Source organism: Stegodyphus dumicola, chromosome 4 (assembly GCF_044657685.1).
Source record: "Stegodyphus dumicola isolate Sdum_Otavi_A_Nest chromosome 4, ASM4465768v1".
Taxonomy (NCBI): domain Eukaryota; kingdom Metazoa; phylum Arthropoda; class Arachnida; order Araneae; family Eresidae; genus Stegodyphus; species Stegodyphus dumicola.
The window spans coordinates 196,088,444-196,116,001 of record NC_140771.1 but is presented as its reverse complement, the minus strand read 5'-3'; the positions used below and the strand labels follow the sequence as shown (position 1 = coordinate 196,116,001).

General features: G+C 30.0%; 1 protein-coding gene across 2 annotated transcripts in view; it reads right to left on the bottom strand.

The window, feature by feature from the left end:
* LOC118189141 (teneurin-m-like) overlaps window positions 1-27,558 on the bottom strand; it is an 866,809-nt gene that overhangs the window by 16,402 nt on the left and 822,849 nt on the right. For both annotated transcript variants that reach the window (XM_085815896.1, XM_085815897.1), the window contains exons 17-26: window positions 27,136-27,343; window positions 26,168-26,194; window positions 25,893-26,012; window positions 25,238-25,514; window positions 24,381-24,648; window positions 17,289-17,429; window positions 12,751-13,000; window positions 8,398-8,633; window positions 4,476-4,633; window positions 1,595-2,639 (exon numbers count right to left, since the gene is read on the bottom strand). In XM_085815896.1, coding sequence (XP_085672022.1) covers window positions 1,595-2,639; window positions 4,476-4,633; window positions 8,398-8,633; window positions 12,751-13,000; window positions 17,289-17,429; window positions 24,381-24,648; window positions 25,238-25,514; window positions 25,893-26,012; window positions 26,168-26,194; window positions 27,136-27,343 — 2,730 coding nt within the window. The remainder of the gene's footprint in view (window positions 1-1,594; window positions 2,640-4,475; window positions 4,634-8,397; window positions 8,634-12,750; window positions 13,001-17,288; window positions 17,430-24,380; window positions 24,649-25,237; window positions 25,515-25,892; window positions 26,013-26,167; window positions 26,195-27,135; window positions 27,344-27,558) is intronic.

Here is a 27,558-nt window from a genome sequence, read left to right as displayed (position 1 = left end):
TTGCCAAATTTTCAAAACATGCCAAGCTCTGGAAACTATGCACATAATTGTTCTTTGAGCAATCACACTATAACAATTTTTCAAATCAGTAAGACTACTTTTATATGCATTCTTTCTGCTGCATTCCAAGTTCTAACACTTTTTATAGAAAAATCATACATATATATATTTTAAATTTAAAACCTGTGCATGTGGAATTTGCTGCATGAATACAAAAAAAAAAAAAAAAAAAAAAAAAAAGGGGGGGGGCAGAACATTTGTTTTGAATCTGTTGTTAAAGAGATCACTATAAAATTTCTACCAGAGCAAAAGAAATACCAGCATGTAAGATTAGTTACTGATTGATTTTTGGGATACATAACCTAATTAGAAAGTAAAACATGTATTTGATAATGTTATATATTTAATAAGTAACTTTCTGCAACTGAATAATATGCTGACTTTTACCAATAAGTAGTGGCATGTTTAGACTACAGACTTAATAAAGACCAGTTTGTACCATGGTTACGCAAATAGAAATGTTTTTGATATTCTAACAATTATGATTATGTAATATATTCTCCAGAAAGTATCAAATAATCATCATTTTCCTTATGGGAAAAGATGCTAAGTAATAAAAAATTATTCAAGAATAAATTTTGAAAATTGCTTTATCATTCAAGTTAAGTTCTCAAAACATATACCTGCATTAATAATTTCCACAATAAATACTAGAAACAAGTAAGTGGAAAAAGACAAAGCATGAATGCTCTTTTGTAGATGATGACAAAAATATTTATATTTCAACAATGTGTATATTAATTAGCCTTTATTATAAAAAATGGCACAGAAATATGTATGAATAAAGTAAAAGTGTGACTAGCAGGAAACCTTGGGAAGTGCTGAATGCTAGATGTCTGAAAAATATAGACACAAACATGAATGCATAAAAAATGCAGTTAATGATAGGAAAACCGAATGAATGGAAGAAATAAAATTTCAGTCTAAAATTATAAAAATAGTCATGTTATTTGTTATAAACTTGAATTGCAAAAGCCTACATTTAAAATATGCAAAATTACTTTAAAAAAAAAGCATTTAAGACACAAGATGATGTAACCTTAAACATATGAAAGTAAAACTGATTATGAAATCTTGTTGACCATGAAAGTTCATGGAAATGCCAATAATTCTACACCAATCATGCATTTCTTCATATATTATTTAGGGTAACAGCACATCTAGCTATCAGTTGGCAGAGTTGAACAAAACAATGTGCCTCCAAAACTTCGTAATATTCTGAAATTCTTATACTCCTTATACTTGGTAATACTCCAACTTTCTCAAGAGTAATAAAATATTCACTAGACATATGCGAACACCAAGGGCACTCACAAAGCTCTTGGTGTTCTGGTTTGATTAGTGCATAGATGATTTTCCAAATCTGACCTCCCATCCACGGGGTGAAAAAAAACTAAACTAAATGACTCTACAGTATGAAGATAATTCCCAGAACTTTATAAATAACCCTTATAGTTTTACTTGGTAGAAGAGAAAATATGTCTGCTCATAAATATCAAAATTTTAGTAAAACGTAACCAAAAATAGGACATACCTGTTTCTTTTATTACATCTAAACCTCTGATTAATAACGACAGCACTTCTTTGTCATTCTGTGTTACAGTTACAGAAGCTCCTTTGATGCTCAAGTTGTATATGAGTTTGATGGCTTGACCAGTTGGTGTAATTGCATGTATAAGCCTGCCATAACTATCATAGTTATACACATATGCTTTTCTTGAGCTGTCCAGTTTGCTTCTCAACAAACCAGTGCTTCCTTGATACTCAAAAGATGTTTTAAAATTATCAGGTGTAGTGAATCCTTGCAACATTTGCATTCTAGACATCTCTAAGTGACATTTGCCACCTTGCGTATTTTCAATTGTATTCACTTGATTGCTGTAATCTCTTAGGATATATATTTTATTCCCAGCTTCATCAGTAACAGTACTGAGTTTTCCTAAGCTAGTATTAACATTATATGAAAATAGATACTTTGTTTTTCCAGTAAGAATATTTTTAGTTGAAGTATGTTGGCCATGACGATTAAAAATATAAATTTCTTGAGTTTCTGAAGAATAAATGTGAAATTCTCCCAGCTCATTTGCTTTGGGCAAAGAGGTTACAACTGAACGAATTCGCAGATTACCTTGATCACATATGTGCAGGCAATTATCAGGTGTTATCGCTATGGACGATATTGTGCTTAACTGAGATTTAGATGCTAAATAATGGTCTTCATCAAAGCAACTACACTTTGCATCTATACAACTACATTTTGATTCTGCACCAGCGTAAGTTACAATCCTGCCCTCACTGCTTACTACCTTTACTCTGTTAATTAACTGAGAATCACTTTCTGCAATATACAAATCTCCATTTGGTGAGAAGGAAATACTTTGTGGAGATTCAAGATAGGTTTCAGTTGCTATGTCAGACTTTTCAGAAGATGGTGGTAATACAGGACACTGCATAGGTCTCCCAGCAATCACTTTCAGCCGCTTATCAGGTGTTAGACGCAAAACTATATGATCATCTAATATGTGCAAAGAATTATCTAATGGATTTATAGCCATTTCAGTAGGCCACCTCAAATGAACCTGAAACACATTAAATTTATATATAGCCTTAACACAAAATTGCTCAACAATATTAACACATTATTAGTACATTAGTTTATACAGAGTAAAAATTCCCTCAAAAGAATAATTTAAGAAAACTAAAAAAGATAATTAATTTTTAAACAGAAATAAAATTTTATAGCAATTTTTTATTGCTGTATGATTATTATTTATTAATGTAAAATAAATATCTTAAATAAATAAATTCACACAAACTATTTTAAATAATAAAGAGACCACTGCATCTGGCCTTGTATAGATTAATGGACTGTATTACACTGTAACTGTTCTCAATCTGTCATCGGATATAAAAAACAATCCTATTTTAAATGAAATAATGCTGAGAATTTATAAGTAACGATTGTTTTTTTCAACAACTTGCTGCAAGTGCAGTAAATGCCTTTTTAGAATAAGTAACCAAAGAAAACATTTATGGTCGATTAAAATTTCTTTGGTTAAACATTTGAAGAAGGACAAATTCTGAAGCTCATTAAATGTACTACATTAAAAATAACACAAAACACATCATTTGCTTTATCATCTAAAAAAATATTGCTCTAGACACACAATAATATTTATATAATAATTATAATTTATTATATTTGAGTCTATGGTCAGAATTTAATTTAAAATACTAAGAACTTTTCAAATAAGGATATATATATATATATAACGAAATTCTGTTAATAAGCATTCAGAACTGAAGTTATTAATAACACAATTTATGACTACAGATAGGAGCTGTAATTACACAGTAGTAATGACAAAAATACAAATTTGTTACAATTTGTATGGGAAAAGGTAGTTTATAGCATATTTTTAATTTGATAAAAAATTATAAAAACTGAGTTAAAATTCTAACCAATTATACTTTTGTCATGATTTAGTTTTTAAAAAAACCTTTTTTTTTAATCATTGATAAGATTATGGACAAGAATAACAGGTTGCCACAATATCGCAAATACAAAAATAATATAATTTTTTTCATAAAATTAAAGAATTATAAAGAAGACAAGTGCATATATACATAAATCATTCAACATTACCCAGATGTGCATATTTAACTGACTATAAACATATGAACATGAACTAGAAGAGAAACACGCTAATGTGACAATCAAAATCGTAAAAAGCAACCTTGTATTTAGCGTAGGTATAATGAAACACTGAAAAACACTCAATGAGTGTTTCATTATACCTACGCTAAATACAAGGTTGTTTTTTACGATTTTGATATGAACATGATTTGTAAATAAAGATCACTGTGTTGTACTGTGAAATATTCTCCAACTGAAGGCTAAAAGTACAAAAGAATTCTGCACTTTTTTCAAGTAACTTTTATCTCAGAAATATAATTTACATTTTTATTTCACAGCTGATTTTTATAGCATATTTCTAGCAAATAATTCCAATATGCATATCTATCTAGCTATAAAAGCACAGCCAAACTGCTTTGATTTATATAAAAGCTATAAATATATTAATTTTTTATATTTTTTTAACATTAAGTCAAAGCATGAAGTTGAAAACTATACAAATCTAAAAGAATGAAGTGATTTTCCACCCCAAGAAAAAGTTGTAAATTCATAATTTCAAAATTATAGCAAGTTACTAAAATATAGCCAAATGAAATACATTCAACAATGTACCAAATGTTGCAAATTTAATATATTTAACATTACAAATTAATGTTCACTGTATTCTTTTCAAAAAAATTTAGCAACTGTACAGAATAAGCAGAAATATTTTAAGTTTTTCCTTAAATAAACTTCAAATAAAATTCTTAAAAACAATTTCAACAATGTGTTCAGTTACCTGAGCTAAAGACACTGTTCTTCCACATGGAAAAGGCTTCCAATGGCTTTTATGATAGTGATCTCCTACTATCGTATGTATTATACCACTTCGATCAACCATTCTTATGTTTGTTCCATCAGCAATGTATATTTCACCAAAAGCAGATATTGCAAGACCTGTAAATAAAAATTTATAATGTATGCACATCAGTATAATTTTAAAATAATCTGAAATATATTAAACTATTATTACTTAGCTTTTTGAAAATTGTACATTTCTACATAACATGTTTGGAAACTAAATATGAAAGATTTATAAAATATGTTACTTTAAGCAGCAAAGCTGAATGAAAAGAGCTTTCATTACTAAAGTGTATTTTATATTAGCACAACAACTAAAAAAAGGATACCAACTATATTTCATGTTTCCTAATTTAAGATCATTTCTAGGTTCAGAAATTTCTTAAAGGCTCCAGATAATTTAAAAACAAATTACTAATTATAATTGCAAATTAATATATATATATATATATCACATATAAAATAATTGATACACACTGTTTTATACTATGCCTAACTGCGACAAGAAGAACACAATTAACTGATTAAAAACCGTTATTCTTCATGGAATTGGAATATAGATGCAACAGTATTTTTACATCAAGAATTTGGCTTCAGTCATAAAACCATAGCAAAAAATTCTTTGAATACCATATTTGTGGCAGTAAATTTACAAGAAACCCTGCATGGCTGTTACAAATGCTAAGCAAGTACAAAACTATATTAATCAGGGGGGAAAAAACCAATAAATAAAATACCTTCCTTAACCCATAATTTATAATAAAACTTAATTTAAATATTTAAACAGGCAGCTAGTAGTATGACTTAAAGTATTAATCCCCCCCAAAAAAGGCTGCAGAAAATATCTGCACATAAGCAGTGCTCAACAATTTTTTGTTTTAAATATGCAAATCTTTATTGCTTTTCATTTCTTGCATAGTCACAAATATGTAAATAGATAGAATAAAACTGAGTGCTTTATGTTGTTATTAGCTGGAAAAAAATGAATGCCAAGACCTCAATGAAGATATTTGGGAATAGCCTCCAAAATGGCCCTAATAAGGAAGTTATTTAACAAGCTACTCAAGAATTAAATTTGAATGACATGATTTGCTGTCAGAAAGATGTTAGTAAAGGAACCAGTTACTTTGTTCCTATATCCTGCATGTAACAGAGGTATGGCCTCCATTGACCACTTACAAGGAAGATGTCATTTTGTGTTGCCCATTAGCTAAGCAACATCAACAATTTCTATAATGCTTCAAAACACCAAATATACTGAACTGAACCCATGAACTTTATGAACTTTGGACTGAAAGATCTGAATTTAGTACAGTCTTATCTGTAACAAAATTCCTCACATAACAAGATTCCAACATATTAGAAAAATCAAATCCTGTATGTTTATCTACTTACATAAAAATGCAAAAATTCCAGTGCAATGATTTCCAAAATATCAACTCTATTGTATTCGCATAATCCAATACTGTAATCAATATACTCAGCAGTTTGTGTTATGTTATATAACTTGCCTAATTTTATGTTATTATCCTCTTATGTATAAATATAACAATTCTGATACATAACTCCAGTGTTCCGTGTTCCTTTGGAGAAGCATACAGTCAAAATTCCAATTTTTGAAACTGTAGTTGGTTAATGTATTGGGGCAATACCTGTTTGATTCTGTAGTGAAGTCTTTGGTGCCCCTTTCACTTTTACCTGTTAACCTATTATGAGATATCAATTTAGCATTTTCATAGAAGCTGCAAGAGTGAAGCATTTTCCATACAGTAATCTGTTATCAATGCATAGTACCAGACTAATGATATCCATTACACCTTGTGCAATAATAAGCAAAAGCATATGCTGGATCCAATTCAACGAATTAGATATTTTTAAAACTATGTAGCACTTGTTCTAGTTGAAAACTGAATTGCAAAGGACAATTTGATCTGATAGTTGCTTTTGCTAATCCTATATGCGAGTATCAAATGTAAATATTTCTACTGACCAAATGGAAGATCTGCACAAAAGTGTGTGAAGCAAAAAATGAGGTTTCCATCCTTCCAACATGGATCCAAATTTACATCCATGTTGAGATGCAAATGTGGGGCATATTTTGGTTTTCCTAACATCAGTGACTTTCCTATTTTTAGTTTCTTTGATTTGCCTATACAGAGATTCTGATTTGCACTAAGATCTAGTAGAAAAACATTTTGTATGTCATGGGTGCACAAAAGCTGGCCTGTGGGCTTTTTAATTTCTTAATCCAGCTCATTATAAAATCTTCTGCAACATCATTTTCATCTCTTTCCTAACTAACTTTGTAAGCAAACTCCTGAAATCAGCAGCCAAGTTTGCATACATTATTGCATTGTAAATGCAGCTACCTAGATATATATACGTGACTATACTAGTGGTCAACCTAAAGCTGAGAACTCTAGATATACAAGAAAGTATGTGCATCTGCCAAAGAATACAGTTCTATCATAACTAGCACTTTAAATTTTAAAATGATACAAATATAAATATTGTTGAGATGAAAAGAGTGCTCAGAAAAGGAAGCTCAGAAAAAGAACATTTCATCCCTAATTTTTTACTTAAAATTTAAAAAATGAAACAGAATACACGTCAATCATTTGATCACCAACAGGAGCAGATCTCCCTTTTTGCATATTTAATGAATTTATAATTATTCTTCAAAATCAATTAATTCCTACATAAAGAATGGAAAGCAGTTTGCATGAGGCATTCTGCTCAATACACACTTCATCATACAACCAGCATTAAAAGAAGACTTAATTAAACTTACCAAGTTTGCCAAAGAACTGCCAAACGTATGTGTGCATTAAGGAAACTGAACTTTTGCAAGTACACAGAATGTATTTTAAATTGTAATTAAAAAAAAAAAAAAAAACTTCAACCAAAAATATGTGCTTCCATCTCATCCCATTGCACCATATACAAACAATAAGGGTTCTGCAAAAGATCGTCACATAAGCACCATTGCAACTTGTGATTGCCCTGCCCAAATGATGCACTATTTGTTTTTTCCTCCTCTGGCCTGTGGTGCCTCTTTGGCCTCATTTTGGTGATGGTAGATTGTAGAGTAGGCATGGATATATAACCATATGTATTTGCTCATACATATAACCATATGTATCTGCTCATGCATTTTGCACTACAATCTACCATCACCAAAATGAAGTCTTTAAGTTCTGAGCTGGGTTCCGAATTCCTTCAGTTAAAATGCCATCAAAATCTGCAATAGTTCTCGAGAAACAAATGTCAAAATGAAACCACAGGGAAAAGGGTCAATATCTCAAGAGAAATTTGTTGAGAGTGCATGAAATTAACACACATATGAGTTGTGACATATATGCTACAAAAGAATGACCCACAATATGATGAATATATGCAAAGGAATTCTATATTAGAGTGCATAAATCTGTCTCCTAATTTGAGGGGTGTTATGCTTCCCAAGTAAACAATATTTCTCTTACTGTATTAGATATGTATCCATATGATAGGAATCTAAAAATGATTATCATATTTGTGCTAATTTTTTAATAAATAATACATCAAGTGAAATGTTTAGTTTATTACATTTTTTTTTTTATAAATTTGGGAAGATCTTAGCCAAGTGCTAATGATAAGCACACATAAGATATATATAATTTATGGCCATGGGTAAGGGTAGTATAAAACAAGCAAACTCAAAAACTTATTTTTAGAAGTGCATATAAAGATATATAATATAAAGTTAATAAATGTTAACTTTTGATATTATTCAGTACAGAAGGGGGAATAACTTACTTGCATGCTTATTTAATTTCAGCATTTCACACAAAACATTCCATTTTAACATTCAGAAATTTTACCTTTTGGATATGCAAGTTTTGCATCTCGTGCTTTTCGCCCATCACCACAAAGCACTTTATCACCAGGAAGGCATTTTGCACCACTGCCTACAACTGCCTCAATATTATTTTTTACATCAGGAATATTGATATAATCAATTGCACGAAATACTTGGTGCTTCTCAGGATCAGAAATATACAATTTACTATCTGCAGGGCCTACTGCCAAATGGTATCTGTAAGCTACTTGAGCAGCACTATAAAAATAAAAGAATAAAAATTACCTAAAATAAAAAAATCATATTTATTGATCATATACTAAAAATATGTATTATACTTTCTACACTATATATATGGAATATTTAGATTAATACTAATAAATATGTATGGTAATACAACAAATATAAAACTACAGCTTTACACAAACAAACATATTTCTGTTTTTGATTTGGAGATGATGAAGAAGAATGAATCTGATAATAGCTCGAATACAGAAATCAAGGCTTTACTTCCAGATAAAATAATATGTAATGTTTTTAGTCATATTAATTATCATTGTAAACACATAATCCTAAAATTCTGACAACAGAGAGTTTTTGAGGGTATTAATTAATACTGAAAAAGTAAATAAAGATTATCAGCCTAAAGGAAGGGTTAACTTCAAGAAGGACTTTTTATTGAAAAATAATTTGTATGCATGTTACAAATTGAGAAGGCAAATCCCACACAACTAGTGCATTCAAATGCAGAAAATGAAATTAAGGACATTTCAAAGCTTCAGCTTTGGTTTTTGGTGAAATCGCAGCCTACATCAACAAAATGCATTAAAAAATTCCCAAACAATTTACAGCAACAAAATAAAATACATGTACAAATGCCTTTATAATCTGAACCTTATTTATAATAAAAATACTGCTTATCTGTAAAATTGCAGTAATTTTTTACGGATGAGAATTGATTCCTATTTTATTCATGAAATGATTGCATATTTACTAAATAGCTCAATGAAACAGGATTTCTTATAGGGTAAGAATGAAATTAACTTATTTTTAATACTTTAGCACATATTTTATTAACTTCAGTTAGCACTTACTTAATAAATAAAATATGTGCTAACTAAACAGCTAGTGGTGCTTGACAAGGTTTTTGATGCAGGTACTTTCAACAGTGCCTTCAGAAATGTTAACAATATAAAGTAGAAGCATGAGATGCAATCATAAAATGTGATATTTGTAATAAGAAAAAGGAAACATATGCTCTTTTTAATTAGCTTCTATAGCCTGATATTCCCTGAAATAATTTGTGAAGGATAATTCTTTTTTATGTAATTATTTTGAATCTATGACAATACTAATTAATGTAGTAGTTATTTTTCAGTTACGTATTCTGAAATGAAATTGCAACATGGTTTGGGCTTATATAAAAGAAAAGATATTCTTCTCAATTCTTAATTATATTGTTGTGGCTGTCAATTTCAAGAATTAATGTACTTTTTTTTCAGAATTAATATAACATCTGGAAAAAGCCAAAAGTCAGATGGCATTAAATTGCACAAATATAGCAAACAAATAAAATTACATTCTATAGAACAGATTAAAAAAATCTGATGTGTACACCACGACTTCCTTGCACGGAATATTAAATTATACACATTTCTTCTTGCACTTCATTTAAACTTATTGGATTGAATTAAATCTACTTCATTGACAGCGTATGAACCACAATAGAATAAATGCACTCTTTAAAATTCACTATATTTGTTTACCATAGAAACACTATGGTGTTAGGTTTACTTAACAGCATTAAATTTCATTCATTTTATAAGTCAGAATGCACAAAATTTAAATCATCTGCAGAATTATCTAATTATTGCCGCATGTTCCATTCAAGTACTATAATAAATCTAAAATGATATATAAAAAAATTAAAGATTATATAAAGAAACAGTTTTTTACAGGTGATTCAGTATTTCTGATTCAAATTCAGTTCTTACTTCATGACAAGGCAAAAATACATAAAAAGTCAAAATATCTATATTAAAAATTACGAAGTACTTATTTCCTCAAATAAATTCCAGAATGGATTAAACATAATTTAATTTTCAATAATAAAAGAAGGTGTTATCTTTGTTGTTGCGAAGCTTAGTTTCTCTAGATTGGCAACAAATCCGCTATTTTGCCAAGGTGAAGGCTGTATCGCTGATTGTTCCAGCGTGTTTATAGTAGATCTTCGATGACTGTAAAAAGTGACTTGGAGCTGTCCTGATTAATATTGGCTAAATAAAGTAAGTTTCAATATTTCATCAAGAAGTGGATGCTTCTGTTTGTAAAGAATTGGGTTCCGTTCATGACTCTGATGCAGAATTTGAAGCTGATTCCCAGAAAACGGGGAAAACGAGTACGTACCAGCTGCTACCAGCTGCTAAATACCGAGGTGAACTGTATGCATGCTGCGAATGAACTACAGTGTGGTGAACAAACTGTTTCAGATCTTCCTGTGGATGAAAAGTCTGAAAGGACTATATCTTCAGATTGTGATATGCAATACAGAAATGCATCTGAGAACTGCAGTGGAAATGTATTTGACCTGGGTATAACTTAATGAAAAGACTGAGACTGAAATTCATTCTTAACTTTAATTTGTATAATTTAAAATTGTGATGTGTTTAATTTGTGTATGTAACTTGTACATAGTGTAACTATCTGTTTCTTTAGTTATGTTATTTATTTATATCTTATGTTTGTTTCATTACGTTTTGTTTGTATCGAATTAGGCTTCTGACCAAGGGCTGTACTGCCCGGGACATGAAGTCCTTGGGAGGGGGCAGCGTTACGAAATGTACAGGTGCAGTAAGGTAGCTTTCTTGCAAAGCACTTTTAGGGTTGCCTTAAAAATGGCAAGGGAAGGCACGGTTGCTACATTTGGTGACAAAATTGGTGATATGCCATGGACGGATAGAGAACTTTCTGCAACGAATTCTTACCAGTTTAGCCCAGAATGTTCTCGAACACAAGCCAAAAGCTATAAAAACCCTGCTGGTCTGCAGTCAGTGTGTGTGTGCCTCATCGAGACAGCGAGTATGTGTGTCTCATCTAGTTAGTCCGTGCGGAGACAATCGAGTTGACAGCCAGCCAGCCAGCGAGTGGTGAGTGCTTTGAGGAGTTCGCGGTTAGTGCATGGTCAAGAGAGTGTGTTAAGCTCTGAGAACGACTGAACCGAAGAGGGAGGAGCTGTGCTCTGTGTGTCGTCGAGTGCATTGCAAGTTGTAGTGTGGAGAGTCTCAAGAGTACGTGGAGTTCCGAAAACGACCGAGCAGAGTCGGGAGCTGTACTCTGGCGCTTGCCAGTAAAGCTGTCTCCACTGTTATTGCCTGACAGTGTGAAGGCTGTGTCACTGATTGTTCCAGCGTGTTTATAGTAGATCTTCGACAACTGTAAAAAGTGACTTTGGAGCTGTCCTGATTCAAATTGGCTAAATAAAGTGAGTTTTGATATTTCATCAAGTTGTGTCGTCATTATTCACTCCAAATTCACACGAACCCCGTAAGAACATAAAGGAAGAAAACAACGTAACAGCTGGTGTCAGAAGAAAAACATAACAATACATATATTTATATACATTTGGTGTGGCCGATTGCAATCAAAACATGAGGTGCACATCTACATGTTATAGCAATCCTATATACAAAATTTCAGTGTTCTGAGGCTACTTGTTTTTCAGTTATGCAAGATAGGTATGTACAGACGCCAAGAAAAATTCTCTTCAGAATTCATTTTAAATCAGTTTTATAATTTTTTTGGGGGAAAAGAGTCTTTTATTCTGTCCTTACGTACAGATGTCACGCAAAAACATCATTTAATTGCCTTCGATAGCGGTCAAAATGGATATTTTCATTGAAATATGATGCCTGAAAATTTTCGCGATTATAATACTTTCTTTTTACTTTGTACAAAGAAATAAAAAGAAAATATGGAGTATATTCCAAAAGATCTTAGTTTCTACTGCATACAAGGCATTTTCAGTATTATCTTTTGTTTCTATCTTATAAACAAAAATAAATATATAATGAAAAGTATTAATATAAATGCAAAACTGAGGTATCTGTAACACATTTTTTTCAGAGATATTTAAATAAATTGATCAATCTAAAAATTTAGCCAATTACACTAGTACAACACTCTCCTCATTACTGCAGTCACACTATTTAGACTTACTGATTCAAATACTATTTAAGAATAAAGATCATAATTTTTGACTTAATCAAAATAATGCTTAAAACATTATTCTTCAGTTTTTAAAAGAATTAAATGTCAGATTTTCTTATTATTTAGATATGTAGAAAAAGTTTTAAAAAAATGCTAGGAAATACTTTACCTAAGTTCTACGACTGTTGTCACATGGCCATCCAAAGAAATACGTCGAATCAAATTAAAATCTCCTACATACAGACTTCCATCAGGAGCAGCAGCAAGAGCAACAGGGGCTAACAGTCTTTGTTTTTTAGCAGCACCATCGCACTGATGACAATGCATAGGTCTTTGATGACCGTCCCCCATAGTTGTAACAAGAACTCTAGGTTTGTTTTTCAGGTAAATGTTTGTGCCATCTCCCTTTTGAAGAATACCTGAAATAAGCAATAAAAATTCTTTTAATAAATGTATTAAACATGAAGATATGGATTAAATTGGAATGTATTTCCTTTTTAAAATATTTAAATCTTTATTTCAATCAACAAAGTTTCCAAATTTTAAGAATTCTTTTATTCAAGAATTTCTTTTTGCATTTTCTTAACCTTCTAGCTCAAAGCTATATTTACATGCCTTTAGAAAATTAAACTGAATTCTTCACTTAAAAAAGTAAAACCTCTCCAAATATTATTTCAGTATCAAATTTATTCACAAAAATTAGTATGTTGCTCTCTAAATAAGAAAAACACAAATGCTGAATTGCTAAATAATGAATAATGTACGTATTTGCAAGGAGATAAAATGATACGTCATTCAAAGAAAAGATACTTTTAAAAAAGAGGAAGAAAAGAAAGGAAGTTTAGACTCCTAAGTTAAAAGAAATACCTTGCACAAAGTGCTGAAGAACTTTAACATTGCTACATACTTAATGACAGGCAATTTTCCTTGATTTAATATTAGAGAAGATACGAAGATGCTTGCACTTTCATATGCTTTTGGTTAATAGCAGTGGTTTTTTAAGCTTTCTGTTAACAGGAATAGTTAATATGAACAAATTTAAATTGATTTTTTAAGTTATGAAATAACCAAATATAAGAAATCCTATTGTATCATAATTAACAATTGTTTGCACACAAAACTGAAGATCATAACATCTAGAATTTATCTGTGGGCATATTTACCACTGTTATATCAAAATAAAAACACTTTTCATGTTGAAAAGAGTAATGATAGTTTCTGCAATGTTATTCACAAGGAAATATCTTCAATTATGTAATTCTGTACAGCTTTGCATCCAAGAGTATTGTTATCCCCCCCTTCAGAAGCTATGCCACAGATTTATCTAAAAAAAAAAAAAAAAAAAAAAAAAAAAAAAAAAAAAAAATGCTACAAAAACTCATTTGAAGAACCACAACGTGTAGTTGAATCATTTAGGAAATTAGGTTTATTGCACTAGATACAAGCAACCCAAGAATAAATAATTCCAGATTATCAAAAATATACAAAAAGAATCTGTTGAGGAAATCTACAAATACCAGCCACCCAAATGAAACCACATGTGATATGTTGAATGCTACCCAATCAATGAAACAAATGCAGAAATTAAAAAAAAAAGTGTGTAGCATCAAGGACCACCATATTTTTTAGTGGTTACATGGGATTGACCTGCATGAGTGGTAGTTCCTTGTATACATTTCTTTAACCTTCCAGCACGTGCGTATGTGCAAAATTTACAACAAATTCAGTTTTTAATGCACATTTTTTGCATATCGAAGTTGAGACGTCTGAAGGTTATTTCTATTCCTCCTTTCTACCCTTCGCCACATCACGGAATGTGCCAACAGGAAGTCATTTAACTTTTTTTTTAAAAACTGGGCTTTTGTGCTAAGTGGCAGTTTTTTCATAAAAGTTATGACACGCATGGTCGTGTTTTAAAATTCAGAAAATACTTTTTCTCAAATATTTTGTAATTTTGTGTTATTAATTGCCGTGCATTATTTTAATTTGAATACATTTGGTTCTGTAAATTTTATATCGGTTTTCATGGCAAACGAATATGTGCAACCAGCTGATTTTGCTCGGATTCTTCAAGAATTATTTGATGAAGAAAAGGAAGACAAGGAAACCGTTTGGATGGGAAAGAAATAGCAATTTCCTTTCCTTATTTTCTTTTATTTCTATTTTTTAGAAATAAATAAAAACTTTAAAGTTAGTTTAAAGTGCGTTTTTGTAACCAGTAAGAAGTAAATTTCCTTGCAGAAGTAAGTAATACTAACTTTTTTTCCTACCAAGGTGTTTTCCTTATTTACTGTCTATACTTGTCTTTGATGAATATTAAAATTAGCTTCGATTTTAAAATAATTCGATAATAAAATATTAAAGAATAAATTAAAAATTTTTTATAATGAAATACATCATTGCATTCCCATCTCACTAACATTAGAACTTAAAAATAATTTACCTATATTTGAATGTGATATCATTTGCATTTTGCAATAATAAGATTAATATTTTATTTCTTAACAAATTCATTATCAATATTCACTCATTTCTGTCGTTTTTCATGCCAAAAACGATAAAATAACCAACGTCGTAAAAAATGCAACGCGTGCGTGCTCATGTAAAATTGCCAAGCGTGCATGTTGGAAGGTTAACTGCACTGTAGTCACATATCTGTAGAATGTTGTGAATCAAACATCTTGGTTGGACCTGGCAATAAAAGGGCATGTACCGATTATTAGTGAGCCTCATTTTGCCTAAAGGATTAATTTTAATTATATGTCGATTTGCAACCCCCAGAGATATGTTATTAATATTGCACATATTATTAAAAATGATATTTAAGAAGGCAATCTTGGTAAAATGGACTAATTCTTGGGAGGATTATATAATCTCAGGCTTGTTTACATATCTCTACATGTTTTTGGCAGCCATAATATAACAGTTAATGTTTATAAGGAACGCATCAGTAACTAAAGCATTTCAAAAGTACATTTTTATCTTGGATTCCACTTAATGGACAATAAATGCATAAAATCATTTTGTAACTAGTATGTGGAATTAATGAAAAAGTGATGCTCTCCATGCTACTCAATGCCCTCACACTTTTTTTAAAGGTCATCCAGGTTTTGTCTTATATAGATACATTTAATAAACTCTGGCTCCAACTCCTCGTGTTCCACAAATTTTACCATAAGGCTTGTGCAAGTATGTTATAGCACTAACAAAATTAATAACAAAAGGGCAGTAGCACTGCAAAGGGAGGGGGAACAAAAAATTAAAGAAAAGAAAAAACTGAAAAATAAAATAAAGTAATAAAATAAAAAGAGCTCAGTAATCAATAATTATAAATTAAGAATGAAATTCTGATAAGCAAAAATTTCTCTTCAGTCCATAAAAGTTCAGAAAACATTGGTGGCCAACATACAGACAGATGCTTTAAAGTGGCCTGGAATATATTTCTCTGCTGGACATGAGGAACACATTCACGAAAAGTATGATTAAGATCTTCATTGCCACTACTACAGCTGCACAAAGCACTTGAAGCATATCCAAATCCTATATTTACTTATTATTTTTATATTTACATACTATATTTGATTTATGTTACTTATAGCTGGATAAGACAAAATTATCTCAGACAGCAGATTTCTCAATGGATTAATCAAAGCAAGTATTTTGTGAATGAACTCAATCAGTTTTTGAACTAATTGAAACAAATGCTCATATTGATTTTAAATCTGATTGAATTTAATCATGAATGTTATACTGAGCAGTTCAAAATGAAGTAATAAATATTCCCTTCTACCAGTTTTTCAGCAGTTAACAAAATTAAACAAACATTGAAAACTCAACTCCCAGTTTACAGGGGCAATACCTTGGACAATATCCATAGCTGAATCATAATCATATTAGTCTAAAGGCAGTATTAAAAAAGAGAGAAAGGAATAAACCAGCACTAATTATAATTAATGCTGAAATACTACTAAGAATTTACTCATATTTTCAAGCACTTTAATATGGAGAATAAGTTCATTTGGTTATGGAAATTAAACCAATATTCAAAACAAAAGGTAACTCTGAAAAAGCTTGAAGACTAAACATCATTAGAAATGAAGAAATTCATTTATAAATGAAAATTATAAAACTTTAAAGGCTGTAAACTACATTTATTTTTATGACTGAGTAATTTATGTTTAATCGATAATTTAACAAGACTTGTATACTCCAGATTATGTGCAATTAAATTATGTACTGTATGAATAGTAACAACTCCAAACTAGTATAGCTATTAATGCCTATCACTTGTGTTATCACTTTTTTGTACTTTTTATAGACAACTTAATTTTACGCCAATAGTTTTGCATAGTGATTTTTCAACTGTACACAATAAATAGACAGAATCCAGTTAATATCCCCCTTCCTGATCAAGTGGGAGTTGATTGTACGTGAATGAAAGAAATATGCATAATTTAAAATTATATATAATAGATATGTTCTCTTATTTATAATACTATATTTATTTGACAGGTAAATTAAAGTATTATAGATAATAATAATATGTTTAATTAATATATATTTTTCATATCAGTGATGAATATCTAAATTCCGTCCTCCAATTTCAGATATGTTCATTAAAGTGTGACAGGAAAAAAAAACTATTAACATGTTTATTTAATACACATTTTTTGTTTATAAAAATATTAAGTAAAAAAAAATACATGCCTTCATGGAAATTATATCGGTGATGAATGTCTAAATTCCATCCTCCAATTTCAGATATGCTCATGTCATGGCCACTGACTTGAGTAGTTTGTACTTCCCATATTATACGAGGGCATGAAATATATTCATAACCAACATAAACTGAAAGAAATAAGGGATTTAGAATAAATTATATATTAAGGTTAGAAGTGAGAGAAATTATTTCAAACTAAAAAAAAAATGTAAAATCTTACAATAGATACTACTTAGTGTGGATTGCAGTTAATGTTATTATTTGTATATTGTTTATCATATTTCCGAAGTCCTACCTTTTTTATACAAAAACATAGAAAATACACCACTTATTGTGAACAACAATTTGGTTAATATAATTAAAATAAAATATAATAAATTTTTTAAACTAAAGTCACAAATAAGCTTAAAATGTATTATAAAAATTGTCAAGTTGTAAAGAAATTTTGCTAAGGGATCAAGTCAGTATAAATCATATATGTAAATGTTCTGACATTATATACAATATTCAATATTTCATTATTAGAAAGCATTTACTGAAAATAGAATGCTAGGTTTTTCAGTACAATTACTTGAAACATGAAAGAAACCACTTAACCCTTTGGACGCATGGTGATTGCCCCTTGAAACCACCATTTTCTGAATTAGTTTTCTCCTCTTTTTTCCGAAATTTTTGAGTGAAAATGAATTGATTACTGATTTTTTACATCTAAATAACACAAAATGACTGTAGAATCTTATATGTTTTAGGTATTAATACTTCAGATCGGATGCCTTTTAAAATTCGTTTTCGATGAGACAAAATAACTTCCTTTTATTAATATAAAAAACTTTAAATTTCAAAAGTTAGTCATCGCACATCATGATTTCTATCATAAACAATAAAAAATTGCAGTAATTAAACTGCATATATAAAAAAAAAACCCTCTATATGTATGGCATTTGCTATGTGGTTTCAGCGTGCGACCACTGCGCCACTAGAGCATTGCGTCATAATGCTTACAATATTCTAGAGGCTCGGTGGTCGCGCCTTGAAACCACTGGCGTTTGCTTCTCAATGGCATTTGCTTGCTTTTCAAATAGGAATGTTTATTTATACCTGGATATAGATAAAGGGCTTTGAAACCCCAGAGTTATTTTATTACTAAACAATACATGCACCTGCCTAGTAAAAAGGTCTTTCTTTTCCAAATACTTTTCTCTGACATCAACACACTTGCTCCCCAAGCTAGTATTGTGATTTTATAAATTATTTCCTGTGGTTTAAATTTAATGTAAATATACTTTGCTATAATTAAAAATAGAAAATGTGTAAAATTTTTATTTAAATTAAAAATATTTTCTGAATATTTTGGAACGAAATACAAATAAAATAAGTATGAACGGGAAATGAATGATCCGTACAAAGCCAAAAAGACCAAGCCCCCCCCCAATTAGCATAAAAAACCACAAATTTCATGTGCCAGATGAAAAGAAACTAAATAACGCTGGACATACATACCAGTGAAATTTAAATCCAGGCAGTGTACATTTTGTAGCACAAGGAAGAAACCTCAGAACAAGATGTATGTGCGAAACGTGCAATGTGGGTCTATGCATGTACCAAAAAGACAAAACATGCTTTGAACAGTGTCACACACACACAAAAAAAAAAAAAAAAAAAGTTCTTTTTTATCCTTATTTTATTGAGTTTTTTAATCCTTTTATCCAAATGTCCTTATTATGTAGGTACTTATATTTTCATTGCTATAGAAAAATTACATAAACGTTTATTTTTTCTGATGATTTCCTTTGTAAAATAATGTAAAAAAGTTATATATAATGCAATTCTTAGATACATTTTTTTAAAAATCCGTAAATATTGTCATTTATTGGAAACATGCGCAGAAAAGTACTACTATATCAGTAAGTTTCCAAGTCCTAGACGCGCGTTGGTTTCACAGTGCGACCACCACCCACAGAACAATGGGCAAGAGCAGATTTTTTTAAATTCATATATTATTTGTCTCTAGGATCATAATATTAAATTTCTAGAGTTTTTAGTTAAAAAAATTATAAAGATAATATCACGTGTGTCAAAGGGTTAAATGAGCTAAAATAAATGCCATTTTATAACATAGAAAATTTTCTTTTTAACTGAAATTAAAGCTTAATAAAATATATGCATGCAGATTTCAGGATAAAGCCTTAGGTCCACATGCCTGTCTTTTCTTATCAATCTACAAACACTTTCTTAAATATATTATATAAAGACCACATAGTTCCATTCTATATTTGCGTTTCTAGGATTCTTTGCAGTAGCTTATCTGACAGTCTGTATCACAGCATAGTTAAGATGAACAAGAGAGATAAAATCCTGTTTAAAACCACATAACTATTATTGCTGCTGACTTAACTTTTATGAAAATATTTTTTCTTCCAATTTTATGACACTAAATTTAAAAGATTTACATTATCATTATCTTTCCTGCACCAAGCATTGCTATAACATCAACATCACTTATTAAAATTTATCAGAACATAATTTACTTTTTAGACAAAAATAAAGTTCTCATGTCAAGGTGACATACCAAAATTTTAGTTATCCAGTTGTAACTATCAATAAAAAAAATTTAGGTAGCGAAATATTTATGACTATTACAAACCAACATATTTTTCTTCTCAGGTGATTTCAGTTTGTACTTTTTATATGAAAAATGTAATGATATGTAGAACAGTTTTAATAGATTAGGTTAGAGTTGACTTTAGGGTACTCCTTGTATTCTTGCGAAATTGTTGTTTCATTTATCGCCGAGTTGTTGTCTCATTTATGACAACCTGAGTAGTTGAAGGCTATGGAAACCCTATTATTGATGTAATTGGTTGTGGTGAATTTGAATCATGGAAAGAAATTTGGAAAGTGTGTGTCAGATTTTGGGTAAGGGCTTGTGTGTGATGGATTAGTACGTTGTTATTTTGTGGTTTACACAGTAAATTGGCTGAATGTGGTAAGATTAATTTGAAGTTTCTGTAGGTTTTGGAATGAAAGGGAAAAAAGCATTAATTGACTGGTGTGTAAATGAAGGTTTACTAGTTCAGATAATTTTAGGAAGTGTTTGGATGCTGTTAAGGAATTTTGTTTGACTGAAGACATGCAATTTCGTAAATAAGGTAAGTGGATATTTCCTTCGTGTAGTGCTAAGATGAATTTCTTTTTTTATGTTATTTCATTGTTTGGTTTAAAATGTAGTTTATTCAGATTATATATTTTTTTGTTGGCTGCTTTTTTGACTTTTTAAGTGAATATAGTTCTATGTGTACATGGACAAAGTCAAGTTAGTGCGCAAAGCCTAGTTTGTGCAATTCTTTGATTTTTTTTAAGTGAAAATAGGTTGATGTGATGATGACACAATAACATGATGAACAAATACTGATTCAGAAGTCAAACAACAAAAATCAGCGTTATATTTTCAAATTTTTGCAGGACTAGTTTCGATGGTTTTACTGAACCGCCATCCTCAGCTGCGGAAGCGCAATCCATTTGCGCTTCCGCAGCTGAGGATGGCGGTTCGGTAAAACCATCGAAACTAGTCCTGCGAAAATTTGAAAATATAATGCTGATTTTTGTTGCTTGACATCTGAATCAACCAAATGCTTGTATGAACATCCTGAAAAAATATTTTGCTATCTTGTACATTAAGGTAGGGATTGTGAAAAACTTTGTTTAAGCAATGGCTAAAAGTAGGCTAGAATACACACATGTGAAATAAACTTTTTAATACATCTGATGGTACAATCATAAAAAGTATTTCTGTAAGACTATTGTGGTAGAATTCCAATAAATTATATCTCTTCTCTGAGTTGCAATCCAAGTTCATTTTTGGAGGTAAATAAAAAAGATTTAAAAGAATTATATATTCAGAATATTTAACATGATGAATTTAATAGGAATTTTATCAGCACAGACTCATTTTATGCTATTCAACTAATTAAAATAATTTGAATACTTAAGACAGATGTTCATAACACAGTTGTTAACAATGACAGCCAATACATAAAAAGATAGCTGCATTAAAGATATTAGCAGATAAGGCAATTTCAATATTTCTTTATTCTTGTCGGAAAAAAAAAAAAATAAGCTACTACATAAACTGGCATAACAAGCACCTGTTCTTGAAGAAGTTCTAAATTTTTTTAACCCTCTCAGCATTAAGGCCAGAAAATTCCATATAGAAGGTTGCCTTCTACATTCATTACTCATGAAAATTTCTGCTAGCTTTTAATGTATCTGATTTCAATTTGGATGTATAATGGAAGAAAAAGAATCAAGGTACAAAATGAATGAGTAATTTTTTTATTAAAATCAAGAACATGACATGACATTCATGACATTATGAGGAACTCAGAAATTTCAGGGCTAAACCAGTAACGCTCAGAGGGTTAAATATATTTGAAGAAAGAAGCAGCAGTAAATTGGAAGTAGTAAAAATCACACAAATAATGCAAAATCTTATTTCAGAATGACTTAGTTTTAGTTTAACTTTGTTTTAATTAACTAAATTTAGCTTTCTAAAAGTATTATTGACTGAAGCCAGTAAGTATGATGCCATTAGCATTATGTAAAAATCATATGACAGGGTTTAATTTTGAAATGATTTAATTTAGAGAGACTTATTATAAGCAATTAGTATTTTAGAACATAAAAAGGGAATGCCCAAATTAAAATAAAGTGTTAAGGGATTATTACACACTACAGTCAGTATTTTGATTTACATATTTTTATCTTACACATATATATGCAAACAAAGTTTTAAAAAATACTCTTTATTCATTCCATATTTTGAGAGAAAAAATGAATTCATTTTATTATTAAAAGTTATTTAGCATTTTCCACTTTCATGTCTGTGCTCTCTTTTTATAATGAACATACACAGTGAAAGGTTTGTAAATTTTTTGCTTCAAATAATATACTTTTGAGAATATATTCTGATGGTTTCAAAATAATTACATAGGTAATATATGTACAGTTACATTTGTTCAGGAATGTAATGGCAGAATTAGTGTAGGGGATACTCTACTGCAGAGTGTCTTTTTTTGTTTTTTTGTAAACAGTGTGTTTGTTTCTTTTCCCTTTCAATTAAGAGCATAAAACTACTTTTAAAGTAATTTTTTTACATTAATACGAATTTTTGAGTATATATTCTTCTGTTTTCATAATAATTATATTCATAATGCAAGTTTACAAGAGTTCTTTGTTTCCTCGAAAAACTTACTCGTCAATTTGTTTCTTTCTCCCTGCCGTATTTTCTTTTGTATTAATTCTTGGGGTATGAATATTTTTGGTTAATTATTCATGTGTAAGCAATCCAAATTTAACTTAAACTTCTAACATAAACTTTTTCTTTCATGTGAAATAATTGTACTTAAAAACCTAGCATTCTGTTTTCATTAAATGCTTTCTAATAATGTAATATTAAGTATTGTATATAATGTGTCACAAAAAAATTTACATATATAATACATAGCGACTTGATCCTTTACTTGGCGACATTTCTTTGTAACTTGACAATTTTTACAATGCATTTTAATGCATGCTGATTGTCAGAATTCTATTATACAAGGAAATTATTTATGATTTCTAACTCAGTCAGCAACTGAATCTAACTGATAAGACATTTTAGCAGTCTTTTAGAAATACAGCAAAGAACTATTGAAAAATAGTACACAATCGTTTAAAGTCATGAAACTGCAAGGTGCAATACATCTTATAAACTTTACTTTTTGCACTTCCTCTCAGAATTTTTTGGCCAAATTCAGATCATCGTGTGATAAGTATGATGAGTATTACAAGGAAATTTCTGCTACTGGAAAAAAAAAAAATATTTATCCTGGCCATTTGAGTTGCTGTATTTTCTATTATTTTACTGAACTCTTAAAAGAAATACTTTTCAGCCATGTATAACTGAAACTCACAGTATTCTATCTTGCCAATGATTTCCTCCCCCATTACATAAACTATGTAAATATTATGAACTAAACTCAAGGGCATAACAGCCCTAATGGCCAAGGCCTGCAGTACCCGAAATCTGCTTTCTTGACCAGGCCCCGGGGTGCGTAAGCATATGACCTGAACAAGTGGTCAGCTTGTCAAAGAACCTCCAGTGTTAAATATTATGTATATTCATATGAAATTTTGATATGTGTTACAAAAAAACTCTATGTAATAATGGAACTTTCATTACATATTCATATTTAGCAGCATTGTTTGTACAGATCTGTTGCGTGGCAAGAAGAAATAAAATTTTTTTATTTGGTGTTATTTGCTTTATTAATATTATTAATGTTATCAGATATGTTAAATTAAGAAAAATGTTACACAGTAAAATCAAACTATAATTTCATAATGTAAAATTGAAACTGAGCCGCCCAGGCAGTATAGTGGTTAGGGGAGCCTACTGCAATACCGAAGGTCCCGAGTTCGAATCCAGGAGAAGGCATGGATGTTTGTAAATGTAGCATGTCTGTGCAGCACTATACATTTATAAACATTCATGCCTTATCCATGAGGACACTTTAAATATGCAGCGAGCCAAAAGTCCTCTCGAGATGTTGGTGGTAGGGAAAGATGGGTAAGAAAGCCTCAGACCCATCCCCCTGGGGTTCTCTCCATCAAAATTTGGTGGTGGAACTAAGCAAAGCCACGCTGTCACCTGTACGGTGCTCAAGGTTCTAGCCAATGACAGGTACAATCTTGATGCCACGATGAATTTTGTGGGCTTGTTCTGATGTTACTGTCAGGCAATTCATAACAGAACAACACAATAAATTGAAATTGAAAGGAATAAATATCAATTTTTAAATATGAGAAGTACTTTTCTTTTGAAAATTAGGTTAAAGAAATGCATTAAAATAAAACAAAATGTAATTTTCTTTTTTTTTTTTTTTTTTCTTTTTTTACGAAGACAATAATAACCAATAATAACAATAATTACAAACTCTAAAGAAAATATCTGCTATACCCAATGTATTATTATTCAGTTTTATTACTTCGATTTGATGGCAAAACTTTCCAATTTACAAATAAATACATAAAATGATTACCTGTAGCTGTAGCTGCTCCATAAACTTTTTGTCGATAAATATTTCTTCGATCCCAAGAATAAGTGAATTTAATTGCAGGAGCAGCTTCAAAAGTTTTATCGAACAAAATTCCCTCAATAGATATCCTAAGGTGAATGAAACGCAAACTTGATGGAACCTCATCTGGAGTTAGACGAAGTTGGATGGTAGATAAATAACCACCCATTCGACTACTGTGATACACCAAGTGTAAATTAGTGCCTGGTATGGACAAGCTTTCTTGAACAACCTAAATACAGAAGGTAAACAGCGTAATTGCTTTTGTTTATTCTACAAACATACAGATTAAATTTACACTCTATGATTAGATGGTGCCTGATTCAGAATACTTTTTTCTGACAATGAGGAAACAGTCAATCATCATGAAATGCATACAGACTTTATTTTTAAAATAAGTGAAAATCAATATTAAACTTTGGCTGTTTTTGAACAATCATACAAAATTTAACAAGCTTATTAAATGCTCAACAGGCAAATATTGTTAGCATAAGATATTATTTCTTAAAACCTAATAAAATTTTGCTACAGTAGTAAAACTACCATCGTTTTAATTAATTTTATACCCTAATAAAATGACATTTTTAAATACAAAATTTTTTGATAAACTATGAAAATTTTTTAGAATTTTTTTACATGGAATTTCAAACGTTTAACACAACTATGAACTGATTGATCAGAAATGCAACTACAAAATAGTTCAGTTTATTTTGAAACATTATATACTGTAATAAAATACTTATCAACAAATCAAATAACGAAATGTTTGAGAATGTAAAATAATCTATGCAAATTCATTAGCATAAAATAACAATAATTACCTGAGATTCAGCTAATATGGCACTTTTATCAGGACAACCACCTTGAAAACCATGTTTCCAAGTTGCTAAGACTACAGGCTTCATATTGTCGTAATCATGCTCCAAACACAGATTAGATCTGTGATCAGGAGACGTTTCATCTTTGATTTTCATAATTATTTTATCAACGACAACAATTTCATTCCATGGAACAACAACTGTGTGCTCATGGGGTCTGAATGGTTCTCTCTGAAATTGCAGATCAACAGCTCCACCTCCATTAACCATTAGATCAAACCTAAAATAAATACAAGATTGTAAATCATTTACTCATTTTTAACATTAATAAAACTGGTACTTTTCAGTCATCACTTGGTATCAAATGTATATACTGCTGCACAATTTAATTAGAGATAGGAATGGTAACTTTCAAACAATATAATCACAGATAGAAATGGCAACTCTAATGAAATATACAACTTCATTAAAAAAATCATACAGGCCAAGATATAAAATAAATTATAGAATATAATGCTAGATATATAATGTGTAAATATTAAGGTATTACATAAAAGATAAGGTAATACATGAAAGATAAACTGCAAGATATTTAGGGATATTATGACATAGAATTAAATTCCATATGAAATCAAATTTAGCAACAATTCACACTTACCAACCAGTATCTCTAGTAATGGTAAATCCTAGTTTATGATCAGAACCTACACCAACCCTCACACCTTTTAAACCATTTCCTAAGGTGCTTACGACACAACCACGAATCACAGCAACTCGACTGAAAACAGAAAAGTGCAAATAGCACCATAAACATATTAATGAATTCAGGCATGAATAGAAAAATCTGCTCCATAAATATAATTATTATATACTGAAAATTTAGAACTCGATTAATAATTTGATTTAAATATTTATTTACAAAATATTACATACCTGGCATTGAAATTATTCCAAAACATACTACGCAGCATAAGAAACAAAAATGTAATATATTTAAATACATCAAAGTTTATAAATGCAAAGTTTTTAAAAATTCATTTACTATATTCATTTATGTATACATAAGTAATATAATCTACTCATTTAATATATTGTTTTTCAAAATGAAAATTAATATTCTGTACACTACTGACAGAAAAAATTGGTTCATATAATTTTTAATTCAATATAAATGAATAATCTCTAAATAGATAGATATTTCTTATTTGAAATTTCTTGATTCTTATTATCATTCCAAATCACATCATTAATTCATCTATCTGATTTTTCATTTATTTATCTATACTTGATTTTCTTTATTATTAGGCTCCTATTATTTAACTAACACATAGCTCCATAACACATTGCCAACATATGCAGTAAACTATTGCCAAACAGCTCACAGTTCTAACCACAGCCATGTATAATCCTTTTAATAAGAGAAATGTTCTGAGTAGGCTACATGTTATCAATGTAGTTCTAAAGAGCCAAGCTTATCCTCTTCTTGGGTCATACCTTGTAGAATTTATGTGGCAAAAGTCCTTGAAATGAGAAAATGCTTTTTAAACTATATTAAAAATTACAATTGTATGGCACTATGCAATTAGTAAACATGTTTGCAAGGTAGCTTGTCAACTTTTTGATAAGTAAAAATTGGAGATAATCCTGGCTCCATTTAAATAATAGGAATCACAATAATAAGGAAATACTACACATTTCACTGAATTAATATGACATTCAGATTCCATATAATTCAGATACTCTCTCTTGATGATGCATTAAGAGTTCCTCAAATGTGTTTAATCCATTGCTTAAGTACCCTTAATAAATAATCAAAAAACTCTGTTTGCTGATTATTACAAAGGCTTTAAAAATTAAGAAAAGAAGATAATAGACACAATAATTTCATTTCTTTTACCAACCTTTCATTGAATGCAGTTTTATGTGCATAGCTTTGGACAGAACCATCTTCAATAAGAAACTGCATACGTTGAAAAAAAGAAGCTGTGACAGCAGGTGGCTGTTTACGCAATAATATATCCAAAGGTGAAGGGGATGAGAAGCAGAGAGGATTACCTTCACATGCTTTAGATTTGCAACATTCACTGTCAGCACAGTCAATTAAACCATCTACAAAGATTAATATTAAAACAGTAATTAATATAAATATCTTTAGCTACATAAAATAAGTTTTCTACAGTATGAACATAATACATTTTTAATAAAAGCTCAAAATAATTTGTTGTCTTTGGTTGGGAATATGAGGTTAAGGGGTTTTAGTGAGATATTTATTTGATGACACTGGCGAAGATCGCAAATAGTGAAATATGGTAACTTCCTTTCCT